General features: G+C 37.7%; 1 protein-coding gene across 11 annotated transcripts in view; it reads left to right on the forward strand.

Moving 5' to 3' along the window:
- CCDC7 (coiled-coil domain containing 7) overlaps window positions 1–21075 on the forward strand; it is a 301313-nt gene that overhangs the window by 210329 nt on the left and 69909 nt on the right. For 10 of the 11 annotated variants that reach the window (XM_081970140.1, XM_081970145.1, XM_081970146.1 and 7 more), the window contains 4 exons: window positions 1759–1878; window positions 9363–9488; window positions 11182–11292; window positions 20575–20700. In XM_081970140.1, coding sequence (XP_081826266.1) covers window positions 1759–1878; window positions 9363–9488; window positions 11182–11292; window positions 20575–20700 — 483 coding nt within the window. The remainder of the gene's footprint in view (window positions 1–1758; window positions 1879–9362; window positions 9489–11181; window positions 11293–20574; window positions 20701–21075) is intronic. The other variant, XM_081970141.1, reaches the window with a different exon arrangement.

A 21075-nucleotide genomic window follows, 5' to 3' on the forward strand; every position in this document is an offset into this window, starting at 1 on the left:
GTAATGAAAATGACTAGAGAAATTTAAGATGTACAAATGCTAGTTGAAAGATAGTGAATAATATACTTCGCTAGTTTTAATTATTTAGTTGTGTTCAACTCTTGATGATTTTATAGGCAAGTGCTCCCGATGCTACCCTGTCAAACACAGCTTCTTTCAATTGCTGTATGTTCAATTTTGTATCAGATTTGATGTTATCAATTCAGAGAGTTCTTTGTTTACCACTTCTCATATTGTTTTCAAATTTTGCACACTATTACCTCTTATATTCCTTCAATTAGATTTCTATTAAACATCTTTCCAAACACACTTAACAATTTTTGTTACCCTTTTGCAAACTCCATACATAATCAAATGAAATGATATTGATGATGATAGCAATGATGTTGCTATTGTTATTGTCTCACTGTTTCCTCCTATTGGAAAGAGACATCATTTGTATTGGATTTTCAAGGGTTTACTACATCCAAAGATACCTTCAAAAATCTGCATTAATTTCAGAAGTTATTATCTGTTAAAGACTGACCTTGAAATCTAATCTTCTCATTATTTAGTCATCTTCTGAAAAGGATGACTTTCACATTTTTGGGTGTGAAATTCTGTATTAAGAATTATCTTCTAATAGTTTCTCCCAAAGACAAGTTACTCTACTTATGTCTGCCCATTGAAAATATATTTATCATATGTTCTTCTTTTCTTTTCTTTAACCCATCAGTGCTGCTTTAACACATGCCAGTAAGTATAGCTTTATAGTAGCAAGAGCAAGAGCACTTAGATGTATATATCACTTCATTGTGCTTTACAGCCCTCTATAATCAGCGGTGTGATGACCCATGGTAGAACACTATGATTCACTATGATTACCAGTGGTAGAACACTTAAAAATAAAGCCTATGAGGTGAAAAAAGATAAGAGCAATCTTACAGAGGCTACTGTAGGAAAACCATTCGTTAATTTTTCTTCAAAAGTGAACGTGTTTGAATTAAATGTGCATTAAACTAGAAAAATGCTTTATGAAAGCTCTGCTCCCTTTGAAACACCATCTACATTTATTGCAAAAGTGTAACTATAGATCAGAACTGAAAAAAGGGGAACTTGTAAAAAAACTGCAATGTTTTAAATCTGGCCAACTGGATGTTCCATAAAAATTGGATAAACCATGTATGGTTAGTCTAAGAGTGCAGTGACAGTGGCACTGATTGGCGGATTCTTTGTTACATGCTGTGACTCCACCTGAGAGGAAATTCCCTCTGTTCTATTTCTTTTCATGCTGCATACTCTCTGATGCCAAATCAGTTTATCTGATATTGGTATTAGAACATTGATGGCCATAACAATGGCATGATTCTAAATAAAATAATTTCAAAACTGTGAGCAGGTATAATTTTAATAAATCAGATTCCGTCTTTAAGAGCCGTAGCTCATTTGGTAACCAACCAGAGTACTAATTCTGGTAATATGTAGTTATAAAGACATACAAATTGTGTTTTTTCCATACTCTCTTTTTGAATAGTTGTATTATTATTTGCTTTCCATGGGACATACATTGATAAAGTAATATGTAATCTCTTATGGATCTTGGCAGGTAATAATACATTTCCCATTTTATGGTTTGTTTTGGTTTTTTTTAAAAAAATATTATTTCTTTAAATAGAACAATCAAACTTGTTTGTTTTATTGTGATACAATACCATGAACAGTGAGGACATTTTAAACTATTTTTTCAATTGCTCATTATAAAAATGTTTTTTTTTCCAGAAGAAGAATTACATTTACTATCTGAGAAGAAAGAACACTTGCTAGAAAATTTGGAATCTAAGAAGAAAGAATTAAAAGAAGCTGAAACTCTTGAAATTAGTCAACCAGGCACTGTCAGTGGTATGTATGTAGTGTTTTTCATACTTTCATTGTTTGTAAATAAAAATTGTTTGTTAGATGTATTACATTTGGTCTTTTTGCTATAAATTGCTTAGAGAAGAGGATTAAAGCAGTTGTTGTTGTTGTTGTTGTTGTTGTTATCATCATCATCATCATCATCATCATATCTTTATATATTATATATTTTATATATCTTTATATATTATTTTATATTATTTTATATTATTTTATATCTTTATATATTATTTCTATTTATATAATTATATTAATAATTATATCCTCCGATGTTACTTAACTGTTCCTAGGTCCTTGGTTAGGACTCGAGCTGTTGAGCTACCAACCAGCCCCAAAGGCTATGAATCTCACCAAAGATTAACCACATAATAATAATAATAATAATAATAATAATAATAATAATAATAATAATAATAATAATAATGGAAAATTGAATAAAAATGGAATAAACACTAGAAATGAAAAAAAACAGAAGGAATAGAACTGGGAAATGGAAATATAGTGAAAGCATTAGCAAAGGATGATGGTTACAAGTACCTAGGCATATTGGAAGCAGATAAGATCTTGAATGGAAAAGTCAAAGAGTCAACGCAAAAGGAATACATCAGGAGGGTCCACAAAATATTAAAATCAAAGCTGAATCCTGGAAACATAATTAAAGCCATTAATACATGGGCAGTTCCAGTGATACGCTACTCAGCTGGAATCATTAACTGGACTCTGGCTGAAGTGGAAAACGTGGATCGGAAAACACGCAAACTTTTGAATATGTACCTTTACATCCACGAAGTGAAATCGACAGGTTGTACCTGCCAAGAAAAATAGGGGGGCTATATATAAAGTATATAATAATATCAATAATAATATCAATAATAATAATAATAATAATAATAATAATAATAATAATAATAATAATAATAATAATAATAATAATAATAATAATAATAATAATAATAATAATAATAATAAACAACAACAACAACAACAACAATAATACAAAAGGGCATTCAACTCTCTGCCACATGACTGGATAATCAAGTACCTAGAAATAACAGGAGTCAGTAGAAACATCAGAAACTTTGTGCAAATTTGATGGCACAATTGAAGGTCAATGATGAGAGACTACCAATAGAGGAATATTTCAAGGAGATTCACTATCATCACTACTATTTGTCATTGCACTGTTTCCTCTGTCAGCAATACTGAATAACTCAGGCCAGTACATTAAAAAAAATAGCATGGAAAGCAGATATTAACAAGACCTGGCAATGGCTAAGAGCAGGAAAGTTAAAGAAAGAGACTAAGGGATTAATTCTGGCTGCATGAGACCCAGCCTTAAGGACAAAAATATACCAAGCCAGAATTGAGAAGACAGCAACAGATAGTAAGTGCCGCCTATGCAAAGAAGCTAAAGAAAGAGTGGACCACCTGGTAAGCTGCTCCAAGAAGATTGCACAAACTGACTACAAGCGGAGGCATGACAAAGTAGCAACTATGGTGCATTGGAAGATCTGCAAGAAATACCATTTGCCTGTAAACAAGAACTGGTGGGGCCATAAAATAGAGAAAGTCATAGAAAATGAAGAAGTTAAATTGTTCTGAGACTTGAGAAACCAGAGAGACAGGCATCTGCCACATAACACCAGGGACTATCGATAAAAAAGATTTAAAAAGTCTGGATAGTGGATGTGGCAGTGCCTGGAGACAGCAGAATAGAAGAGAAAGAACTAGGGAAGATAACAAAATACAAAGACCTACAAATAGAACTAGAACAACTATGCCAAAAGCAAGCAAGGGTGGTACCAATAGTAATAGGCACATGGGTGCAGTCGCAAAACAAGTGGAGCACCACTTGAATACCATAGGCATTGACAAATTTGCCATCTGTCAATTGCAGAAGGCTGCTTTACTTGGAACTGCTTACATCCTACGATGATATCTGTAACACCATCAAACATCCAGATTTGCTGTTCCCAGGTCCTTGGTAAGGACTCGATAGGTAGACAAAAATGCCAAACCCAAACTGAACATCTGGATGACTGTGTGATTAATCATCATCATCATCATCATCATCATCATCATCATCATCATCAAAAAACCGCCCTACTTGGAACAGCTTATATCCTTTGACGTTACCTTAACAGTTCCCAGGTCCTTGGTTAGGACTCGAGCTGTTGAGCTACCAACCAGCCCCAAAGGCTGTGAATCTCACCAAAGATTAACCATGCAATAATAATTGCAATACCTGGTGATAAGCGAATTGAGATAAGCAGCAAGAAAAAAAATCACAAAACACCGGGACTTGCAAATTGAAGTTGAACGACTGTGGAAAAAGAAATTGTGTGTTGTCCCAATTGTAATTGGAGCCCTTGGAGCAATACCTAAAGCACTACCTCGCTATTTGGAAATTCTAAATTTCTCGGACTTGAACATTCTGACTCTACAAAAAACCACCCTACTTGGAACAGCTTACATCCTCCAACGTTACCTTAACAGTTCCCAGGTCCTTGGTTAGGACTCGAGCTGTTGAGCTACCAACCAGCCCCAAAGGCTGTGAATCTCACCAAAGATTAACATAATAATAATAATAATAATAATAATAATAATAATAATAATAATAATAATAATAATAATAATAATAATAATAATAATACTATCATAGACATCGCAATACCAGGTGATAGCAGGGTCGCCGAGAAGGAATATGAAAAAATCGCAAAATACCAGGACTTAAAAATTGAAATTCAACGATTATGGCACAAACCAGCAGTGGTAATTCCAGTGGTAATCGGCACACTGGGTGCTATTCCAAAAGCACTGGAATTACATTTAAAACAGTTAAAAATTGACAAAATCACCATCAGTCAAATGCAAAAGGCTGCACTGCTTGGATCCGCACACATATTACGAAAATACGTTACGACGTCCTAGGCCCCTGGGTGGGGCCCGACTAGTAATCAATGCCAAATCCGGTGAAACAACTGACCGCTGTGATACAATTCTGTTGATGCAATAATAATAATAATGTAAAAAAAATCTGCTGTAAAAAAATCGCGCAAACTGATTATAAATTGCGGCACAATTCAGTAGCACAAATGATCCACTGGAATTTGTGCAAAAATTATAATATTAAAACAACAACAAACTGGTGGGAACATAAGCCTGAAAAAGTCACCGAAAATCAGATGGTCAAGATCCTGTGGGATTTTCGTATACAAACAGACAAAATACTAGCGCATAACACACCAGACATCACACTGGTTGAGAAAAATAAGGTTACAATCAGAAATCGCAATACCAGGTGATAGCAGGGTTGAGGAGAAGGAACATGAAAAAGTCGCGAAATACCAGGACTTAAAAATTGAAATCAAACGATTATGGCACAAACCAGCAGTGGTAATTCCAGTGGTAATCAGCACACTGGGTGCTATTCCAAAAGCACTGGAATTACATTTAAAACAGTTAAAACTTGACAAAATCACCATCAGTCAAATGCAAAAAGCTGCACTGCTTGGATCTGCACGTATATTACGAAAATACGTTACGACGTCCTAGGCCCCTGGGTGGGGCCTGACTAGTAATCAATGCCAAATCCGGCGAATCAACTGGCCGCTGTGATACAATCGTATAATAATAATTTCTGTTGATGAAATAATAATAATAATAATAATAATAATAATAATAATAATAATAATAATAATAATAATATAATCATCTTGCCAGTAGAGCAAAAAGGCAATAAAAGAAGGAGCAGGGGCACAAAAGATCAGCTCCTGATTGATAAAATGATATTAAAAAATTGTAAGAAAAGAAAAACAAACTTGAATATGTCTGGATTGATTATAAAAAGGCATTTGACTCATTGTCACATAGTTGGATCATAAAATGCTTAGAAACAACTGGCATTAGCAAAAATATTACATCCTTCACTGAAAAGGCGATGAAACAATGGAGAACTGAGTTGGTAATAGGGAATGAGAACTATGGAATGGTTAATATCAATGCAGTTTGGCATGGGAAAATGCGCCACTGTATCCATAAAAAGGGCAAAATCACTGCATGTGAGGGAATTGAAATGCCCAATGACCAACTAATTAAATGCAATGAAAATGAAGCCTACAAATACTTAGGCATTCTGCAGTTGGATAACATCAAACATGGAGAAGTACTATTGTCAGGAGAGAGTACACCAACAGAGTTAGGAAAATTTTGAAATCTAAATTAAATGGTGGAAATACAATCAAGGTCATAAACACCTGGGCAATACCAGTTATAAGATGCACAGCTGGTATAGTTAACAAGCTGATTTGGACATTTTGGACTGAAAAACCAGGAAACTAATGACAACGCACCACAGTTTACATCCAAGCGGTGACACTGATAGACTATACCTGCCCTGAAAATCAGGTGGCTGAGGATTATTACAAGTGAAGCAAATAGTTGAAGAAGAAAAACACGCACTGGCTGATTATTTAAAGAAAGTCACGAACATCTATTAATCGAAGTAAAGAACAAAAATCTACTGAAGGCCCAACAGACGAAACAAGAATGCAGAAAAGATGTGATAAAATCAAGAATGGAGAGTTGGCAGAACAAAGCATTGCATGGCCAATTTCTGGAAAAAAATAAAAGATAAAGTGGACAGTGAAAAAACTTGGTTATGGTTAACAACAGGTAGATTAAAGAAAGAAACAGAGCCACTAATCCTGGCTGTGCAAGAACAAGCTATCCGAACAAATGCCATTAAGGCCAAAATTGAAAAATCCACTGATGATGCCAAATGCAGACTCTGCAAAGAAGTTGATGAAACTGTTGACCACATACTCAGCTGCTGTAAAAAAAATCGCGCAGACTGATTATAAATTGCGGCACAATTCAGTGGCACAAATGATCCACTGGAATTTGTGCAAAAATTATAATATTAAAACAACAACAAACTGGTGGGAACATAGGCCTGAAAAAGTCACCGAAAATCAGATGGTCAAGATCTTGTGGGATTTTCGCATACAAACGGATAAAATACTGGCGCATAATACACCAGACATCACACTGGTTGAGAAAAATAAGGTTACAATCATAGACATTGCAATACCAGGTGATAGCAGGGTCGCCGATAAGGAATATGAAAAAATCACAAAATACCAGGACTTAAAAATTGAAATTCAATGATTATGGCACAAACCAGCAGTGGTAATTCCAGTGGTAATCGGCACACTGGGTGCTATTCCAAAAGCACTGGAATTACATTTAAAACAGTTAAAAATTGACAAAATCACCATCAGTCAAATGCAAAAGGCTGCACTGCTTGGATCTGCACACATATTACGAAAATACGTTACGACGTCCTAGGCCCCTGGGTGGGGCCCGACTAGTAATCAATGCCAAATCCGGCGAAACAACTGGCCACTGTGATACAATTCTGTTGATGCAATAATAATAATAATAATAATAATAATAATAATAATAATAATAATAATAATAATAATAATAATAATAATAATAATAATAATAATAATAATAATAATAATAATAATAATAATACAGATGAATGATCATTTGGAACACAGCATGCCAGATATCACAGTTGTCAAAAACCAAAACACAATTTATTGATATTGCGTTACCAGGAGACGCCAGAGTCGAAGAAAAAGAACTGGAAAAAATCACGAAATATTGCGATCTGGCCATCAAAACTTTGTGATTATGGATGAAACATGTAACAGTGATACCGATTGTCATCGGGGCACTTGGTACCATGTCCAAGAATTTTATAAAATACATCAAGAATTTGCAGCTTCCTTCAATAATACCAGCAGAACTGCAAAAAACTGTGCTACTCGGAAAATCTTATCTCTTAAGAGGGTAGTTGGTTGATTTGTGGGTGAAGCTTACAAATAATGTAACCAAATTTTACTACTTTTAGAGAAATATGTTTATCTTTGATGTTTTTTATTTAACAGTTATCTGCTCCCTAGATAATTAAATAAAAGAGATGTTATCAACTGGTGTCAAACAGATGTATAATAGAAACCTAGGCAAACAGACTTGAAACACAATTTTGATGTTTTCCGGAGTAAGACAATTTATATTATTAGAGAAAAATATTCAGTGAGTGCAAATTGAATGAATCGACTTTAGTTGCAGCAGTTATTATTTCAAAAATAAAATTTTAATGGCTTTTATTTCCAGTCCACATTTAACTCTTCTTAGAAATTAGAAAATTATGGAATTAGTTTTTATTTTGTGGTCCATCTCCTTCTCCCATTTCTTGATTATTCAAATTTTATGTATAGAGTAGTATTTCACTTAGGAGTGTATTATAAAATGGGCAAATATTTAAGATTGTAGTGTATACAAAAATTGCTATGCCTTATATTTAGTGGCAGTGCCCATTTAGTTGCTGTTTTGATTAAACATTTTGAATGTGGAAAAACATCATCTCAAATCTTCTATAATGAATCTTGAGATTAGTTCACTGCCTATATTTCCTAATGCAAATTTAGCAACCAGGATGAAAATGGAATTGGAAGGAAAAAAATGATTAGAAATATTTAGTTGTGTTGGATCTGTTTAGTTGGGAAAATAGGAATGTAGAAAGGAACAAATAATTAACTTCAAGTAGCCAAATTATTATCATATAAAAAGTGGAGCAATGTTGTTCAGAGGTTTTCAGCATAAGAAATAATGGGCTGAAATCACAAGTAAGTAGACTAGTTGGATATCATAAAAGAATCTGATGATAAAGCTATGTATAATGGAACATTTTGCCTTAGTCATCTGTGAGGGATGCTGTTTTAGTAGATTATATAATTTCCATAAGATTGCAACCTTGCATTCTATAATTTTGCAAATATTGCAGAATAATAAAATCAGCACTTGATTTCTTAAAAATGCAGGAAATTCCTTATTAATTACAGTATAAAAATATTAACTACAAATGAAACAAAATAATAACTTTAAGGTAATTGTACTAAAATAGCAGCAGGATTATTTAATTCTTTGAGCAATAATATTGCTTAAAAATATAACTGAATAAGGGTAATAAGCAAACAGATCTCACATCTTTTCTGGTAATATCTTGAACTACAGTACTTATGTGAATGCCTACAAAGATGACTGCTTGTTTTTGGATGGCTCAAAAGATGGAGTTAATTATTTTGGAAGCTGGAGTTTTGAAAAGACATCTCTGTTTATCAAAATATGTATTCTTTTGGTAATAATACCTTTACAAAATTTGAATATTAATATTTAACTGAAGTGGCTTCCACAGATGTGAAATAAATTATTGAATCACTATTTATGCTGTTTTACAAATTAGTTAGAAATGTATAAATCAGATATGTATTCAGAAAGTATTATATAAATCCATCTAGAATAAAATAGCTAAATAATATTGTATGCAGTTATACTTAAGGTAGTTATTGCAGAATATATATTATTGTTTTGATTTGGCCTGAAATTATTTTTAGCACATACACTACAAGAACTAAATGAGCAAAGAAGACGTTTAAGTGTAGAACTAGAGGCAACTGTATATGATATACAAAAAATAGAAGATGGTGCTTCAGAAGAAGCCTTAATGAGAAGGTCTGAAGGTAAGTGGAAAATAAATGCCTATATGTCAGCACCTGCATATTTTTTCAATGGCAGCAGCATGGAATAAAGTATGTATCAGGTAGTCTTTACTGTTCTGTATGCCACTCTAATTTAGTCCTTAGATTCTCATCCAACAGGCTTATTCCCTTTTGAAGAGGAGTCAGCAGAAAGAACCTCCTTAAAGCCATTGCTGCATGTTTGCAAAATATTTTTGTAGATAAAGTTACTTATATTGTTGATAAAGCCTCATAGATAACAAAGACTACATCTTGTAAGGTCATTTGGATTCTGATTTTCAGAAGTCAGTACAACTCGTGGTTCCATGAGTTTTATTCAATTTAAACAAATGTAATTTTTCCGCTGGCACAAATAATGTAGAATCCTCTAGACAAGCTGCATTGAAATAAAATGGCTAGAATTACAAGAGTATTTCTTAAAGTAGTAGGATGGTGTCTTTCATAAATTCTCTCATCGGGTTTTGATACACCAAAAGATACCTCTTGTAGTTGCAGAGAATTGACTAGTGTAGGTATTGCAAATAAAATTGTTGAAGAAGCCAACGTTTATGAACATTACTTGAAAGTTCTCAGAATTAATATAAGAGTAATCTTTCAAGTGAATAAATTATTCCAATCTACCCCCTTTGTACCTAAAATTCAAAATAAGTTTGATCTTTTTCTCTTCCCCAATAGAGACAGCTGACTTTTTCCCGTTATTTTAAATTCATTTGAAATTGGGTCATATTTCCTTGGAGGCAAGATATCTATGATTAGTGGTAGGGTGGTTCTCCTAGCCTGAAGCTCCTTCTTGATCAGCAGATGGAGGCACCGGCTTGGAGAGCTTTTGCCCAGGTTTAGTTGGTATGCCACTTGAAGCTTTGTGAGATTGGAAAGCCCTAATTGCAGAGATTCATGCTTTTATTATCACATGATTGGAGTATTGTAATACCATGTGGGGATACTTTTGAAGATGATCCAAGCTGCATTTAGTCCAGAATTTGATGACTCAGCTGCTGATGGAAGCAGACCACTTTAGCAGTGTAACTTGTGGGCTGAATTAACTCCTTTGTTTACCAATAACTTTCCTGACACAAGTGCTTATAAATCTCTGTATGTTTCCGTTTTACTTATCTTTAATATTATTTCTCTGGACTAAATTCAGCCTATAGTGTAAGATCATCTGTGGAGAAGATGCTTAGAGCCCTAACATACAAGAAGTTAATATACCGAATATATTATTTGACATCAACATCAGATTACCCACTGAGTTGTGGTTGGCTTCCTCATTGAATTTTTTGGAGGTTTTGAAAAAAGTTTTATTATTAAAAAAAACATTTGAGTGCCAATGCAAATTGAATGCAAATAGAGGTTTATTTGTTAATCCTTTTTTCTTTCTAATTACATGGTTTTTTAAAAATGTTTTTGCTGTGAATATTGGTGGTCACAGAGGAAGCATGTTTTGGATAAACATAATCTGAATAATTGAGAATCTCCATAGATGTTACAGAGGAAGGCATTTTGAAATTGTGTTACTTTAGTTTTTTATTTCTTGTAATCAGCCTTGATTTGATCACATAATGGTAAATATAGGCATAATAAAAGTATGTGAGAAATGAAGTTTTTAACTGGAGATTTTGAATATAAACATATGAAACAATTTTCCAAAATAACTGTAAAACATTATTGTTTGTAGAAATAAAACTGCATAAACTACGTGCATGGAAGAAGCTTTTATTAGAACATTTGGAATCAAATCTGGAACTACAAGAAGAAATCCAGGCTATGGAACCAGATAATACCACTGGTATGTATATATATATATATATATATATATATATATATGATAATTCTTGTTTTATTTATAATTAAAATATGAGGCAATTCTTCTTGAAATCTGTTTGGTTCTGTTAATATTATTTGGCAGTCTGTAAACTGAACAAAATTGATATAGAAAAAAATATAGAATAACAGAGATGGAAGTGACCTTGGAGGTCTATTTCATCAATCATTTTGAAGAAGAATTTTGGAAGAGGCTTTCTATTTAATTTTGTTGTTTTTTGTGTTTTATAGTCCATATTCTGATCTACAATTCCATTAAAGTCTCCCATCATACAGATGTTAGTGTAGTCCAAGTCAATTATTTTCCTGTGTAGTTTTCTATAGAATTCATCTTGGTTATCATTAGGAGCGTAGATTGCTATCAAAAGTATTTTTGTTAGATATCAACATATATCTGAGGAAGTCTCCTCTCTGGTCCGCTGCTACAGCGGGAAACAGGTATCGCTCTGATTGGTCGAGAGGCGTACCCGAGTACTATAAAAGGGGAACCCTCCAGCCACAGAGCAAGCTGGATCACTACTACTACTAATAAAGAGCTGTTAAGTCACTTCGTGTCCGCAGTCTGTTCTCTCGTTGCCCAGATCTAACATTGGCGACGAGGATGGGATTGAGAGACAGATAGGACGAAGAACACTACCTCCAGAATCTCCGGATTTGATCCAGCCTAGGAATTCGGCAGAAATTCCGGCAGCCATCTCAGGTCACCACAGCGCGGCAAATTCAAGCGAGAGAAGATGGTGATGCACACTCCCCCCGCTCCATTCGACCCAGAGAACGACGAATGGGAAGCCTTCATGATTCGTTTCGAGTGTTTTCTCGAAGCGAACGAATACACGGGGATCACCGACGCCCGGAAGAAAAACATCTTCCTCGGCTACTGCGGAAAAGAAGTCTTCAACACGGCCAGAGACCTCACCGCGCCTACTCCGATACAGGCAGTATCATGGGCGGCGTTGCAACAGGCTCTACAGACTCATTACGCGCCAAAACCTTCCCGCCATGTTTGCCGCCAAGCATTCAACACGAGGAACCAGAAGGCGGGAGAATCTATCAACCAGTACGTTGCAGCCCTACGAAAAGCAGCCACACATTGTGGATTCCGAGACCTGGATGAGCAGATTATGGATCGACTCGTTAGCGGACTGAGAGACATTTCCCTACAAAAACGGCTGTTAGCCAAAACCAATTTAAGCCTACAGATTGTACTCGACGAGGCAAGAGCTTCAGAAGCAGCAGACAGATCAGCGGAGACCATTCAACGCGGATTCAACACAGGCCAGCCAGCGCCAAGACACACCAGAGTCCACTACGAGGACACCATTCCAGATTTCAGGGATTCCGAGCTCGAGGAAAGTCACCTGATGTGGAGCAGTCACGTGAGACCTGGGGGGAGACCCGGATCCCGTTTGCCGCCCTGCGCAAGCTGCGGAGGGAATCACCCCCGGTCTACCTGTCGGTTCAGGAACGTTGTTTGTTCGCACTGCGACAAACTGGGGCACATCGCACGAGTGTGCCGGAGCGAAGCCCCTGCCTCAAGGCAACCACCCATGTACCGCCAACAGAAGCCCAACCCAGGGGCTTGGCGAAATCAAAAAAGGCGCCCAGAGAGAAATCCACAAGTGTTTACCCAGAGAGAAAATTCCCAAAGAGCTGAGCGAGCGTATCCCCAGAGAGATTACACACAAGGAGCTAAGCGAGCGTTCTATCAAGACGCTCAATGAGAGTATTTTCAGGATACAGATGATGAGATAGAGTTGACCCAGAGAGAGGAATTGCGAACGTATCTCACCACAATAAGCCAGGTCCGCACCAAGCGGCCTAAAAAGCTGAAAGTCACAGTCCTCTTGGAGGGCTCACCTTGCGAGCTGGAAGTTGACACAGGATCGTCTCTGACGATCATTTCATGGGCATCCATGAAACAGGCTATCCCTAGCCTCAAAAAGAGCCAACTACGCGTTCCAGACATCCTGCTACGAGACTACCAGGGGAACCGAGTCCCCATCGTAGGCCAAGGCACGTTCCAGATCCGTTTCAAGGACATCGTAGCCCAGCTGCCCGTGACCATCGCCAGCTCACCATTACAAAACCTCCTAGGACTGGATTGGTTTGAATCCTTGGGGCTAGAAGTCACCGGAATCAACGCCGTGGAAAACAGCAGCGCTGAGCAGATTTTTAAGGAGTTCGAGGATGTGTTCAGCCCCGGTCTTGGTAAGTATGTGGGTAAACCGATTTCATTCAATTTAGACCCCAAAGTGGCGCCAATCCGACTTAAACCGAGACGAGTGCCTTTTGCACTCCGCCCAAAAATAGATAAGGAAATAGATAAGTTAGTGGAGCAAGGAATCCTTGAGCCGGTGGATCACGCGCGCTGGGAGACGCCCATCGTGACCCCAGTCAAACCAGACGGATCAGTCCGCATCTGCGCGGACTATAAATGCACAATTAATGTCGCGCTACAACAAAGCGCATATCCTGTGCCTGTAGTACAGCACTTGTTGCACTCGTTGGGGCCAGGAAAGGTATTTGCAAAATTAGACATGGCACAAGCTTACCAGCAGCTGCCCGTTGATAGCGCCACAGCGGAGGCCCAAACTATAGTGACGCATAGAGGAGCATTCAAATGCAACCGGCTACAATTCGGTGTGAGTATTGATCCAGGATTGTTCCAGAGCGTCATGGAACGACTTTTGCAAGGGATACCGGGAGTCGTCCCCTATTTTGACGACATCTTGGTGTCCGCTGCAAACGAGGAGCAATTAAATAAAAGAGTCAGAACTGTTTTGGCCAGAATCAGAGAAAAGGGTCTCCGCCTCAAAAAGGAAAAATGCCAAATTAACGTGCCTAGCGTAGAATTCCTGGGTTATAGAATCGATGGTCAGGGAATACACCCCACTTCAAAGAAAATTAAGGCGATCCAGGACGCCCCCACACCACGAAATCAGACCGAGTTGCAGGCCTTCCTCGGACTACTTAACTTCTACAGTGTTTTTCTGAGACAGAAGGCGACCGTTGCTGAGCCACTACACCGTCTACTCCAGAGGAACACACCATGGAAATGGGGACGATCCGAAGCAGCAGCTTTTGCCGGAGTAAAGCGCCTGCTCACCACCGACTCACTGTTAGTCCAATACAGCCAGACACTACCGCTGGTATTGACCTGCGACGCATCACCTTTTGGAGTCGGCGCAGTCCTCAGCCACCGGATGCCCGACGGAAAAGAAGCACCCATCGCCTTCTACTCCAGGACTCTTTCATCGGCCGAGAGGAATTACAGCCAGATGGACAGGGAAGCGCTAGCTGCTGTAGCTGGAGTAAAACGTTTCCACGAATACCTCTACGGCCGCGATTTTGAACTGATTACAGATCACAAACCGCTGTTGGGACTTTTGGCGGGAAACCACCCCACTCCAGTCTCCCTTTCTCCACGCATGACCAGGTGGACTGTTTTCCTGGCTGCGTACTCATACAAATTAATTCATCGACCGGGTTCCACTCTAGGACACGCAGACGCACTCAGCCGTTGCCCACTACCGGACCTTTTGCCAGACCCCACTCCCGAAGTACCGGTGCTGCTCATTGATTGTTTGGACTCAGGACCGGTTTCTTCCTACGATGTTGCAAGGTTTTCTTCTAAAGACATGTTAATAAAGCAAGTTCAAACTTGGGTTTGGAGGGGGTGGCCGAAGGGAAACGTGGGCCCGGAATTCAAAGTGTTTTGGTCAAAACGGGATGAACTATCAGTGTTACAAGGTTGCTTATTGTGGGGGGATCGAGTTGTTATTCCGTATGCTTTACGTAGGAATGTATTAGATGCTTTACATGTGGGTCATCCGGGGATTGTTAGGATGAAGGCGTTAGCAAGAAGTTACGTTTGGTGGCCAAACATGGACAAAGAAATAGAGGAATGGGTGGCCACTTGCGACCCATGCTAGGAATCGAGACCAGCACCCCCGGAAGCGCCCGCCACAGAATGGGAGAAGCCTAGAGCACCCTGGTCACGAATACACATCGACTTCGCAGGGCCATTCCAAGGTCAGACTTTCCTTATAGTTGTGGATGCATACTCGAAATGGCTAGAAGTAGTCCTAATGACTTCAACCACGGCAGAGGCAGTCATTAAGGTTCTACGGCGACTTTTCGCCACTCATGGCCTGCCCGACCTCCTGGTCTCCGATAACGGGCCCCAGTTCACGGCCATGCAATTTGAAACATATCTAGCAGGACAAGGAATTCGGCACGCCCTCGTCGTGCCATTCCATCCGGCGTCAAATGGACAGGCGGAGAGGATGGTGCGATTCGCAAAAGAGGCCCTCGCTAGGATGGGTCCAGGTGATTGGCAAACACGCATTGACCATTACCTCCTAATTCAGCATATTACCCCAAGCGCAACGACGGGTAGGAGCCCCGCTGAACTACTCATGGGCCGCCGTCTACGGTCTCACCTGGACCGTCTTCACCCAAATTACTCTGCCACAGCACCCCCAGACTCCACAAGCAAAATTCGGACCTTTAGCATAGGGGATTCAGTATACGCCCACAACTATGCAGGGGGAACATTGTGAATGCCGGCAAAGGTCATTGGCATCACGGGTCCACGATCGTATCTGTTGGAACTGGAAGATGGGCGGAACTGGAAAAGGCACATCGATCAACTTCGCGGTCGCCTAGCACACTCAGACCTTCGAACCGAGGACAAGAGCGACCTACCAACGCAAAGTCAGCCACTCGAGAGCCCCAATACAGGGAACTACGACACCTGCGAGCCCAGGTCTGAACAAGAGATCGAGCACGAAGCAGAGCAACCCCCAAGCAACGTAACCGAGCAGACTCCGGAACGCCCTAGCAACAAAGGCACGAAACCACCCAAATGAGAAACAAAAAAAGCATCCGATCCTGCAACCACTTCTAACCAACCCGAACTGCGACGTTCCTCCCGAGTAAGGCAAACTCCAACATACCTAAAAGACTATGTTACTAACCGCAACGTTCCGTCTAGGAGGGGAGGGGTGTTAGATATTAACATATATCGGAGGAAGTCTCCTCTCTGGTCCGCTGCTACAGCGGGAAACAGGTATCGCTCTGATTGGTCGAGAGGCGTACCCGAGTACTATAAAAGGGGAACCCTCCGGCCACAGAGCAAGCTGGATCACTACTACTACTAATAAAGAGCTGTTAAATCACTTCGTGTCCGCAGTCTGTTCTCTCGTTGCCCAGATCTAACAATTTTCTTCTTATTGTCCATAATTTCCACCATCAAAATTCTTCCATCGTCATCTATATAAATTTGTTCCTCTGGAATTGTATCTTTAATGTAAAAAAAGCTTTTATTAGAACATTTGGAATCAAATCTGGAACTACAAGAAGAAATCCAGGCTATGGAACCAGATAATACCACTGGTATATATATATATATGTGATAATTCTTGTTTTATTTATAATTAAAATATGAGGCAATTCTTCTTGAAATCTGTTTGGTTCTGTTAATATTATTTCTCTTTTCTTACATCTTGCCAATGTAGTAAATATTTCCCCCAATTTTGGCTGTACCAATATTTGTTCATGTTGCTTTTGAATATGTACTTCTTGAAGGCAGATTATGTCCAATTTTAATTTCTCTAATTTATGAAATATTTTCCTTCTTTTAATCGCTGAATTAAGTCCATTTATGTTAATTGTAATCAATTTTTTCTCTTCCATATTTATATTTTATAGGTAGGATTTATTGCTCTAGTAGATCTCGGTTCTCGTTGTTCTATAATGTCAATGTCGCCTACTGCTCCTTCTTCTTTCTCAGCCTCAACTGAAGACATCTCTTGAAATTCTATCAATGATTCTTCTTTTCCTGCCTTCTCAGCCTTCCCTCTCAGGTGCTCTGCAAATAATGATTCTGCTTTCTCAATAGTGTCTATTCTATGTCTTTGTCCTTGCCATACAAACATAAGACCTTCTGGTAACAACCATGTGTAATTAACACCTTTTTAAAGTAGAATTTTAGTCAAAAATTGGTATTCTCTTATCTCTCTCATTCTTCTTGGTATTTGTTTCAAAACTACAATCTCCTTGCCTTTGTATTCCAATTTTTGTCTCTTGCCTTCTGAAGTATTAGTGTCTTAATTGCTTTTTTAGTAAATCTTACATAGACTTCTCTTAGAAAACCATTTCTTGCTGCATGTCTTGTATAAACGTGAAACACCTCGTCTGTACCGTCTATCATCTTCTCTTGGGTTGTCTCCAAAATGTCTGTCAAAGTGTCTGTCATTATTTGTGCCAAGTTCTCACCTTTTTCTTCTATATTTTGGAATCGGAGAAAAAATTTTGACCTTTCCATCTCCAATCCCAGTATTCCACTGTTATCCTTTTCCACCACACATAATCTGCTGTCGATATCTCCAATTTTCTTCTCTCTCTTTGGTCCTCTTTTTCTTCAATTTTCTGTAGTCTGTCCTCATATTTTATCATCTGTTGGAAATTTTCACTTTTTTCATCTGTTTTTCCTGTTTTTTGTTCAATGTTTTCTGTTCTCTGTTCTATCTTCTCATTTCTATTTTCCTCTCTGTTCTCTTTTCTATATTCTCTGTTCTTACTTGTATCTTTTGTATTCCTTGCATAATCATCTCTAATGATTAGGAGGTTGTTATTGCAGAGCCGATGGTCATTATTTTTTTGCTCATCTTTAAATTATTCTATGTGTTGGTGATGTAGAAAATCAGACGCAGACAGGAGTAAGGTTGTGCTGGGAAGGCCACCCGATGGAAGGCACCCTGAAAGGCACCCACCCAGAGCATTGTTGGGGCTCCCTTTTATTGTCAAACTTCTCAGAATAGTAAAAGCTCATTGGACAGAAAATACACTTGGCAATTATTGATTGGTTTACAGATGCATGCTTTCCTCATGAACACCTCATGGATACTTCATGATATAGATACATGACTCTCTACTTAGTTAATATTTTGCTGCATGGAATGTGATGTCTACGTGTAAATTCCATTGCCTCTTTTTGTAAGGAAAAGAGATTAAGCGCCAAAGGATTAAGAAGGAAGGAATGTGGATTTTGACTGATTTAATCATTGTGGTTTGCCAACTACTGATTAATCAATTAACCCTACACTATGCTTTAATCCGCTTATTATGGAGGGCAATTGTAATCCCAAATAACCATGTGATAGTCAATGGAAGAAAGTATGGAAAGAAAAAGAAGAAAAAGGGTTTTTTGTAAAACAATCGCAAAAAGTAAAGAAAAATAAAAATATAAAAATATTTTTAAAAATTTTAAAAATGTATATATATTTATAAATATTCAGATTCTCCCTTAATCCAACTCAATAAAGCAAAATGCAAATATCCAAAAGAAGGGGGGAAAGAAAAAACAAACACAGCACAGCTTCTTTTTCTTTAAGGGAAAAAATTTCTATTTATTCTTTCAAAGCAAGACTCCACACATTGATAGTAACACAGAAGAGCACCTGCATAAACAACCTTCATGTTCATCACACTATCCTTCCTTAGCCAAACGTGTCCTTCAAAGTAACAACTTTTCTCCAAACACTCATGTGAAAATAAAAACAATGTTTCAAAACCTCTAGATGGCAGTGTTACTTATTCTCCCCACTTTTACTCTACTACTTTCAATCATAAAAAATAAAAATAAAAATTCAAAGGAGAAAAGGTACAATAAAACCTAAAAAAATAGGAGAAAAAAAAGTCTTAGACAATAAAACTTGATTATGTCAATATATCCAAAAATAAAAGGAAGAAAAGAAATCAGTCTGGTTTAAAAGGTAAATTGCATTTGTAAAGTCCAGGTAAATTCCAATAATAGAAAAGGGAGAAAAACCCCTCAGTTTGACTTTGGCTCAAATTTGCCATTTTTTCTCTTCAGTCTTCACTTTTAATTTAAGTTTTCGTCATTTAGGGTGTTCTCTCAAATAAAATAAAAAAAAGAAATTCTCACCAAGACGACACACTCTCTCCTGCCCTTGTGTTCCGAACTGTCAACAGTTTCAGCAGTCATTAATGGCTGCCTAGCAGTCGCCGGTAAAAGGGGATTTTCCCGGATCACCAGAGACTTTGCAACCAGAGACTTTGTCTCTTGGATCAACAGGATGCGCTCCTTCCTATCACCATCTCTACGTGACAGTTTAGGTCCAGATGGACCATCCAGCAACCTGGATATCAGCGACGATCTTGGAGCATCAAGATCGCCTGACCGTTTCACTGCGACATCAGCACTGCCTTGATGTAGCATGTTTTTGTATCTGTTAGAATTATTTTACTATTCTATTCAGGGATGGGTTCCAGCAGGCACTACTGCCGGTTCGCTTATGTGAGCGCTTCATGCATGTGCATGTGCTTGATGCATGCTGCATGCTTATGCACACTGCAATTAAAATTGTTCTGCACATGCACAGAACTGAAAAACAAGATGGTGCCGCCATCCGAAGAACTGGTTGTGGGCATGGCAGGTCTGGGTTGCTGCCAGTTTCAGCGACCCAGGCTGCCAAACCACTACCGGTTTGCCCGAACCAGTTTGAACCGGTAGGAACCCACCACTGATTCTACTACATCGTCTGTAGTCCTTTTTATGAAGATTATCTCTGCAAGATCTATTGAGCCATTATTTGTTCTTAGCCCTTGACCATCATATGTCATTAACACTTGGATTTTTAACCCTGAAAGGAGACATTTTGCAGGCCTGCTAGTGGACAGGACAATTGTATGTCTGAATCAATGAAAATAATTTAGTATTAACTGGAATTGTGCTTCTGCTCATTTGTTATAACAAAGTAAGAAAAACATGAAGCTAAGTTAAATGTAGTAATTTATCAGTCCAGCTGCTCTTAACCCTATATATCAAAGACAATAAGCTTCAGTCTTAATAGATTTTTGTGCTTAAAAAGACAGCCAGAGGAAATCATGGAAAATATGAACAGTAAAGACAATAGGACCTGTAGCCTCTATACTGTAAAATTCATTGTTAAAGGTAAACGGTTGACATCATTGTCTGAAAACATTCTTATATATTTAAAAAAAACCATTGATTTCAATATTGCTTACTTCCATGTAGGTTGGCATAAATGTTTATCTGGGCCAAATTCTATAAATTGATTAATGCAGTCACTTCATAAAGATATCTTCCTTTGAAAGTTTACAATTTATATTAATATTACTTAAGTTATGGTAATATTAAATATTATTTAACATACATTATAAGTATATTTTTATCAAATGCTTTCTATTTTTTATCTAGAAAAAAAGATAGAGGAATTACATGAGCAAAGAAAGGTTTTAATTGAAAACCTGGAAGGAGTTGTGGAAGATATAGATGATATGAAAAATTATATTTCAGAAACAGGAGGAATTATCAAATACATTGGTGAGTAAGAAAAGAAATACCATTAAATCAATGGGCATCCTTAGGGACTATGACATAACTTGCCTCATGACATAAACTTCATTCCTTTTATATATGTATCTAATATATAAATATACACATATATAAAGGGCAGAGCATGTAATGTCACAATGCATGTTTTGTCATTTTGGTAACACCTTCAGATTCCTTTCTTTATATTACTTTGATTTTCTTTATTGGGATAATGATCAGAATTATTTTTTACAAAAACATTCTACATTATTTGTAACTATCTGAAAATGATCATATAAATTGATTAAATGAATCAAGATCACGTGAAGTGTTAATACCACTTTATAATGCCTTGGTAAGGCCACACTTGGAATACTGCATTCA

Source organism: Natrix helvetica, assembly GCF_964273705.1.
Source record: "Natrix helvetica genome assembly, chromosome: Z".
In the NCBI taxonomy this organism is placed as follows: Eukaryota; Metazoa; Chordata; class Lepidosauria; order Squamata; family Natricidae; genus Natrix; species Natrix helvetica.